This window comes from Ornithodoros turicata, chromosome 9 (assembly GCF_037126465.1).
Source record: "Ornithodoros turicata isolate Travis chromosome 9, ASM3712646v1, whole genome shotgun sequence".
Taxonomy (NCBI): domain Eukaryota; kingdom Metazoa; phylum Arthropoda; class Arachnida; order Ixodida; family Argasidae; genus Ornithodoros; species Ornithodoros turicata.
Genome location: NC_088209.1, coordinates 15267299 through 15276042, shown reverse-complemented (window position 1 = coordinate 15276042; position 8744 = coordinate 15267299). Strand labels below are relative to the sequence as shown.

The 8744-nt window shown below is 46.5% G+C and overlaps 1 protein-coding gene across 1 annotated transcript in view; it reads left to right on the top strand.

Annotated features, from left to right (window-relative positions):
* Positions 1-3062: 3062 nt before the first annotated feature.
* The window catches only part of LOC135368174 (LIM/homeobox protein Awh-like), an 81494-nt gene continuing 75812 nt past the window's right edge, over positions 3063-8744 (top strand). The window contains exon 1 of the mRNA XM_064601298.1: positions 3063-3355. Coding sequence (XP_064457368.1) covers positions 3287-3355 — 69 coding nt within the window. The 5' untranslated portion in view covers positions 3063-3286. The remainder of the gene's footprint in view (positions 3356-8744) is intronic.

Sequence of the window (8744 nt, the reverse complement as noted above, 5' to 3'; positions counted from 1 at the left end):
AGTTTACTCACCACCCGCCCTGTTCTCAGCTCGCTCACTCACCGTCCGCTCAACTCTCGGCTAGCTCATTCGCGCTCACTCACCGTCCGCTCAGCTTTTGGCTCGCTCACTCAAGTTCACCTACCACCCGCCCAGTTCTCAGCTCGCTCACTCACGCTCACTTTCCGCCCGCTAAGCGTCTTGCGGTCTTACGGCCGTTCCTTATCTTCCATCACCCCCGTGTGTCAACCGAGCGGATGAACACGAAGCTGCCAGCCGGATAGCTGATCCAAAGAGAGCATTGGTGCACTGCTCCGCGCAAGAAATATGGAACCAATAAGAAACCGAAGAAACCGAAACCAATTAACTACTCGGAAAAATCACTAAGTGTCGGCACGTTTTTTTTTCTTGCAATATTTCTCGCTGAAGGTCCGCCCGATGCATAAAACTGAGGTTCAGTAAGCGTGCGAAGTAAAATTTAAAAGTTAGGATGTTTGTTTAATTAGTGAGCGTATGCAAATTGGCCGCTCACTACTCAGTTCATAGCCCCACTGGCTACTCAGCTCCAGACTCGCGCACTCACGCTCAGTCACTGGCCGCTCAACTCTCGAATCGCGCGCTCACGTTCACTCAGTGCGCACTCACGCTCACTCACTCACTGTCCGCTCAGCTCTTGGCTCGCTCACTCACTCTCAGTCACTACCCTTTCACTTCTCTGCCAGCTCACTCATGCTCACTTACATCCCGCTCAGCTCTCGGCCCGCTCACTCACGCTCACTCACCGACCGTTCAATTCACGGCTCGCTCACTCGGGTTCACTCATGGTCCGCCAGCTCTCGGCTCGCTCACTCAGACTCACTCACCGCCTACTCAGCTCTCGGAACGCTCACTCACTGACCGTTCAATTCACGGCTCGCTCACTCGGGTTCACTCATGGTCCGCTCAGCTCTCGGCTCGCTCACTCAGACTCACTCAGAGTCTACTCAGCTCTCGGAACGCTCACTCACGCTCAGTTCATTAGGCGAATCGAGCGTGAGTGAGCATGAGTGAGCGCGCTCATGAGTGAGTTTTGCCGAGGTCTAGTGTATATCCAGGGGCGGATTCAGGATATTTCTGAATAGCGTGCTGTCCAGTCATGGACAGCACGCTAGATGCGCGATCTAGGGTCAATTAAACACTCCGTGAAGACAGAAATTGAGGAGAGGGTCAGGACACCCGGACCTGTCCTCTAGATCTGCCCCTTACTATGTCTATTATAGGTATTAGCTTAATATTCTTTTAATCGGGCGTTAACGCACCTTGATGATTGCCCGACGTATACCTAACCACATTTTAGTGATACATAGGGTAAACTATACCAATATGGCATTCTACAAATTTCTTGCTGTGGTTGGTTTGGGAACCCCTGGTAACATCGTTATTAACCTTACGCTCTTAGAAATGAACTTCACCGCATCGCACGTTTCTAGCCAACCATCATCTTGAATGATATCTTTATCTGCCCTGATTTGTTGAAAACGGGAGGCGTACGCCATTTTTGTGACACTTATGCTGTTCATAATTGTCACAGAAAAGGCGTACGCCTCCCGTTTTCAACAAATCAGGGCAGATAACGATATCACTCGAGATGATGGTTGGCTAGGAGCGTGCTATGTGGTGAAGTTCATTTTTAAGCGTGTACGCATTAAGGACAGTTAACGATAACGGTTGGGCGTAAAAGAGATAGCTGTGTAAACACAGGAAGTCCGACACGGGGACCTTTACCAGTGCATATACTACTTCGTATGATAAGTACCTTATTTCTCGCGGCGTACATTGCAGCGAAATGTAACGATCCCCCGGCGATGGTCGGTTTTCGCCGACGGAAAAGATCGCAACCCTGCTCTACCGGCAGAACTTTACATGTCCTTGGAGTTTTTTCGCCTTATTCTTTCCGTCGTCTTCTCCCCAATCTTCTTTATTGGGAAGAAAGCAGCAGTATATGATGAGCAACCTTCTCTGAAAAGTACTTTATTTTGATACTCTCGTACAGAATGCTTGTTCGCCGTGCTGTCAAGTACACACTCTTAAAAATGAACTTCACCACATAGCACGCTCCTAGCCAACCATAATCTCAAATGATATCGTTATCTGCCTTGATTTGTTGAAAACGGGGGGCGTACGCCTTTTTTGTGACAATTATGAACAGCATAAGTGTCACAGAAAAGGCGTACGCCCCTCGTTTTCAACAAATCAGGGCAGATAACGATATCATTTGAGATGATGGTTGGCTAGGAGCGTGCTATGTGGTGAAGTTCATTTTTAAGAGTGCAGTTTTTAGAGTGTGCGACATGTCCGCGTTCTGGTCTCCTGTAGGTCGGTTTCCCCTCATTAAGAGCAACGATGCAAGGAAGTGCGTTTTACAGGGTGCCGTCAACGCCAGCTTTTCAACCGACCATATATCTCTCTCTCCTTTGTTCATAAAAATACCGGAAGTGTCATCGCGTAAACGTCTGCAACCAGAGAGGGAGTGTCGAAGTAATTAGAACAACAATAATAACACCGCTCGTGCTCAGGAATTCCTTCTTCAGCATGTCTGACAGGGTTTTCCCGTTACGATATACGACCCACTTTTTTTTTCTTTTTTTGCTAATTTTCTTTTACCTCCTTTTCTAATTCGCACGCACTTTCCAGAACATTCGAAGCCTCGAAGATTCACGGAAATCCGATCGTAATACCACGCGAAGAATCGACCCGGACTATTACCTGCTCACATTGACCTCGCAACATTCACCGACGACACCGATCTCCATCGGCATGGAATAAGCACAAAAGTTTCCTGCCCCCTTTCTTCTCTCGTAAGTCCTAACATATTTTTCTTTTTCTTATTCTTTTTTTGTTTCTTTGTCGTGCGGCGCCCTCTGCCATTCATTTTCGCGGTCTCCTCGTCCCACACACAAGAAGCATATTTCCGCTTTGGCAGGCGGCTATTCGTGCATCGCATGCTACAACTGCCGTCGAGAACGGTGCCGAGATGCATCTACCGGTTCCCGAGACTCCGCCTCCTTTTGTTCGAAGCTTCTCCTACATTATCGTCCCCGCCCTCTTATGCCCCGCCCACCGCTCAAGCTCCGCCTCTCGCGCGTTTCTGCGGCCCACGGAAACGGGTCCGCGCGTCTTCAGCGGCGAGTTCCACGAAAGTTTTGGTGCGCGACGTGAAGTTTCGTGACGGTCCTGTGGGAATGTTCGTCGAAGACGAGACGTCGGTGTGCGACGTCGCGCCGGCGACGCCCTGAGAGGTCGGTGACTGCGTCGGTGGGTTGTCGCAATGCTCACCGAGCTCGAGCAGAGGTTTTCGGGTCGCTCCAACGACCAAGTGGCAGTGAATGTGATGAAGGTAAGTGTGTGACGTCATAGCGTGTTATCTTATCTGGCACTGCGTTGGTCACTGATAAAGTTGGCTGCATTGACACGATTGGAAGAGGAAAAAGGAACAGGTACCTGCTGCTCCCGTATGCGGTACAACACAGATATCATTGCCTACGATAACGGACACGCTTATAAGGGTGCAGCTGAGATGGGGGTAGGTTCTCGGTTTTCGGTGCTTAATTTTTCAGAGATTCGGTGGGAGAAATCGGTGGCTATTTCGCTCACCAGGAATCGGTGTCTTTCGGTGGTAATATTTTGAAACGTGAAGACACCCGGTGGAAACCGGCGAGGAACGTGACCGGAGTTTCCAGTGAACCAACACTTGATGTCATTGTGTTTTATTTCGTTTGTTTCTTCTTATTTATTTTTTCATTACAATGCCAACTGTTAAAACCAGGGGTTAGCAACGCAGGTGCACTCTTAAAAATGAACTTCACTGCATAGCACGCCATAACCCAACCATAATCTCGAATGATATCGTTATCTGCTCTGATTTGTTGAAAACGGGAAGGTACGCCTTTTTTGTGACACTTATGCTGTTCATAATTGTCACAAAAAAGGCGTACGCCTCCCGTTTTCAACAAATCAGGTCAGATAACGATATCCTTCGAGATTATGGTTGGCTAGGAGCGTGCTATGAGGTGAATTTCATTTTTAAGAGTGTGACGTCGGACACCGCCCTTTTCACTGTAAGGAATTCGCATCGGAGCTTTTCTGTGGAAGGCAAATCTTTCAGCCGGTCCGTGTCCTAGTTTCCAGCGTTTGTGGAATATTCGAATAGTTCGCACTGGTACACTCCATGGTCTCTGGGCTCTAGCTGCACCCTTAAAAATGAACTTCACCGCATAGCACGCTCCTAGCACAACCATTATCTCGAATGACATCGTTATATCTGCCCTGATTTGTCGAAAGCGGGAGGCGTACGCCTTTGTTGTGACACTTATGCTGTTCATAATTGTCACAAAAAAGGCTTACACCTCCCGTTTTCAACCAATCAGGGCAGATAACGATATCATTCGGCATGGTGGTTGGCTAGTATAGCGTACGCTGTGCGGTGAAGTTCATTTCTAAGAGTGTGGGGCACTTCTTGACCGAACAGACCTATTCTCGTTATGCGGATCTACTTGTAACTGGCCTGGATCCTGACTATCGGCAACATTAAGACCCCGTGAAAAGCTAAAGAGAAAAATCTGTTCTTTCAAGAACAACATTATGTCCAGTCCGCTGCCAACCAGTTCAGAGCGAAGGGACAGGAAATGAAATCGCGAAACTTGAAGTCGACATTTCGACGACAGTCGGTGAATAATTACTTTGACCGAACTTGTAAAAAAATTACCGGCGTACGTTTATCGGTGTCTTTCGGTAAATACCAAAGACAACGGGAACCCTAGCAAAATATTTCCGCGAATGCATTATTATGAGTAATGCTGATGCATTACGTTATGTGGAGGAATAATGAGTTATGCACTGCCATTACACATTATGCAGGTAATCCATTACATATTGGCCTGCACTCTTTGAAATAAACTCCTCACGCTCCTAACCAACCATCATGTCGAATGATATGGTTATCTGTTCTGATGTGTTGAAAATGCGAGGCGTACGCCTTTTTTGTGACACTTATGCAGTTCATAATTGCCACAAAAAAGGCGTATGCCTCCAGTTTTCAACAAATCAGGGCAGGTAACGATATCATTCAAGAAATTTGTTGGCTCGGAGCGTGCTCTGCGGTGAAGTTCATTTTTAAGAGTGTGGTAAAATGTTTTGCCAAAGTACGTCATTACTTGATGAAAGCAACGGCATTACTAATGCATCACCAATCACGAAAAGGTAATGTAATACATTACTTTACGCAACTCTGTGGCGAGCATTACGAAATAAAAGTATAGCGAGCTTATGCATTGCAAAATAAAAGTAATTTCTCCGGCTCTGCTGTGCAGCCGAAGAAGCTGAAAGAGATGTTGCAGTTGGGCCGGGTCCTGCTGGAGCTTTCTTTTCTGCCTTTCCCGAATTTTTATTTAAAAATTTTACAAGAAGCGTTCTTTCGACGCGACTGGGAGTATGCGATGAGGAAAGGGAATTGGTTCGAGATCGTATGTATATACATGGCCCATATATATAGACGTACAAGCAACAACAACAACACACACAATCAATGTTGTCTTAGAACGTGGGAAATACACCGAAATGAGAGATTAGCAACAAAGAGAGGGAGAGAGAGAGATGTATGAGAGGAAGACGTACCTTAATTATCGTTGTTTATCTATTTTTTGAATGGATGTACACAAGGTTCCCATAAATGTTGCACGCATGCTGGGCTATATGTTCTCGACACGTATGTTACTTATACAGCAATACGGGAAGTGGACACGACCGTGTTCTTTATTGCTTTTTTTTAAATTTTAATACGCACATATAAGAGACTTACACACAAATATGCCCCCTGCGCATATTTTCCTGATGCAGTCACCCCACAGGACGAGATCGAGATTTTCTAGAACAAGCCTATATTTTTCTTTTCTCTTTCGCATAATCAACTTTCATATGTTCCTGCCGCAGAAGATCAGTGTGTAGCCACTTCCGAAAGTGTATCGAGGGAAGGGGGGGGGGGGGTATGTTTATATATATAAAAAAAAAGGTATCGGGAGGTTTTTAGTGCTTCAAATATATACACGAAAGCTTGTGCAGGATATATAGGCGTATGGAAACTTTCATTGTTTTCGTATTCATTCTGCATATTTCTGAAAGCTTCCAAAGTATATATAATAAGGAATTTTACGCACGGAGAGATGCGTGCGATGGTTCTGGACTGCGCAGACCCATTGCTTATCATCCTCTGGGTATATAGTCACGCTCGACTTACGATGCAGTCACACGATCCTATCACCGCGGGGCGCGGTGGTGTCTTGTGTATATATAGGTGAAAGACTATTTTGTGCTTGCGACCTTGTTTTTTTGTTTTTTGTTTCGAACGCGTGCGGATCAATTAAAAACTTACAGGACGGTTACGACTCGTGCAACACGAAATTCAGCGTCAGCTGTGCGCGTGTGGTGAAATGAGGCCGTATTAAAGTGTGTAGATAAATTTATTTAAGCGTGATGAGTATTGATTTGTGGTCGCTGAAACGGTTGGCGAGGTGAGTGGTGTCCTGAACGGAGGGGGCTGTTCTGGAACACCAAGTCTACACCGTAAACTTTTTCACACCTTTAAAGGTGTGCGCTATGCACATTCAACCTGGTTGCGTAACATTGCATCTCCAGGATGATCCTTTACAAAATTCGGAAAGCATTACTAAAGATCAGTTCTCAGTGCAAATCTTGCTTTCATGATGTCTTGGATATCGTAGGTACGAGCTAATGCATACATGCATCGCTACCGATAATCGAGCACGGGCAAGTGTCTACAATACTGTTGAACAATGTTGAGATGTTGCAAGACTGAATTTTTGGAGGACAGAAAACACTCGAGTAAAGAAAATTTGTGCAAAACCGTGCTCCATTATGATGTTACCAAAATTACACCTAAAAAGGCGTGCGCCATGCACGTTGTTACACCTTTAAAGGTATGAAAAGATTTAGAGTGTATGCATGAGCCATGCCTATATAGTTGTGGGTTGGCGGATGTCGGTATGCACAGCGTATAAGGTCCTTTGGAAATATCACTTAGGAAAGTGCATGGTGTTCTTGGCCAGTGAAACGTCCACGTTGAAGTCTCCGGCGACGCGAAGCTCGCGCGTGCTTTAATGCGCGAGTATACATACACGACAAAGTCGCGGTTGCGACGGCGCGGCGCGAGGCGAGAAGTATAGCACACGGCCACCACGAGCCCTGTGGGAAGCTGCACGGCACGGCCGACGCTGGAAAATTGACGTACACTCTTAAAAATGAACTTCACCAAGCACGCTCCAAGCCAACCATCATCCAGAGTGACATCGTTCTCTCACATGATTTGTTGAAAACGGGAGGCGTATGCCTCTTTGTGACAATTAACATTTCTGCATCAGTGTCACAAAAAAGGCGTACGCCTAGCGTTTTCAACAAATCAAATGAGGGAACGGTGTCATTCGGGATGATGTTTTGCTGTGAGCGTGCTATGTGGTGAAGTTCATTTTTAAGAGTGTAGTTTTGTTTGTATCTCGCTTTCCATCTATAGCGGTTGTAAACTATAGCGGGATTCTCCTCCTTAGGCCGGATTCACACGACCGTTCGTCGTCCGTGGGCTTCAAAAACAGAACCGAAGGGCATTCGATCCCCATAGGCTCCAATGGGTCCGTTTTGCCTCCGTTAAAAACACGGACGCGAAAAACGTTCGTGTGAATCCGGCCTTGCTGAGCGCACACTCTTAAAAATGAACTTCACGGCATAGCACGCTCCTAGCTAGCCAACCATCATCTCGAATGATATCGTTATCAGGGCTGATAACGATATCATTCGAGATGATGGTTGGCTAGGAGCGTGCTATGCGGTGTAGTTCATTTTTAAGAGTATACATGCGATAAGAGCTTTGTGCGAACATGCGAATGCAGACGGCGCCGACGCGATTTCTGGAAAAAGTCTCCACTATATACAGCTAATGCTGTAAAAAGAATTAATGACCGCGACTGATCATAAAGGAAGCGGGTTCGAACAGGGCCGAGGACGGCAGGGCACTCTGTTGCTTTTCTTCCGCGCGAAGGACGTCAAATATACGGCGTGAACAAGTGGGTTAAATTAATCCACAGACCGAGAGTGCACGTGGCATCACCACTCATAATCATAAAGCAATCATGATAAGTGCCGACCATGTTGCACAAATTGACAGTATATTGCAAGTCGTTGCTGAATGTGTCATGCCCTGCACTCTTAAAAATGAACTTCACCGCATAGCACGCTCCTAGCCAACCATAATCTCGAATGATATCGTTATATGCCCTGATTTGTTGAAAACGGGAGGCGTACGCCTCTTTTGTGACACTTATGCTGTTCATAATTGTCACAGAAAAGGCGTATACGCCTCCCGTTTTCAACCAATCAGGACAGATAACGATATCATTCGAGATAATGGTTGGCTGTAGGAGCGTGCTCTGCGGTGAAGTTCATTTTTAAGAGTGTGAGACATCACAGCGACTGGGAGGTACCCGTGTTCGAATCCCGGTGCCGCGGCTGTGCTGTCTGGGGTCTTTCCTGGGTTTATATACGTCACTGTGCTGCACAGGATTGATCCTGACATATACGAATACCGTCAAAGACGCCAAGACCACAGGAATCCTTACCCGACCGATTTCGGCTGAACGTATCCACACGGTCCGCGTTTCTATACACCGTTATCGGGATATATAGCTCCGTCACCAGACTTGCATCCAGTGCGGAGTGAGACA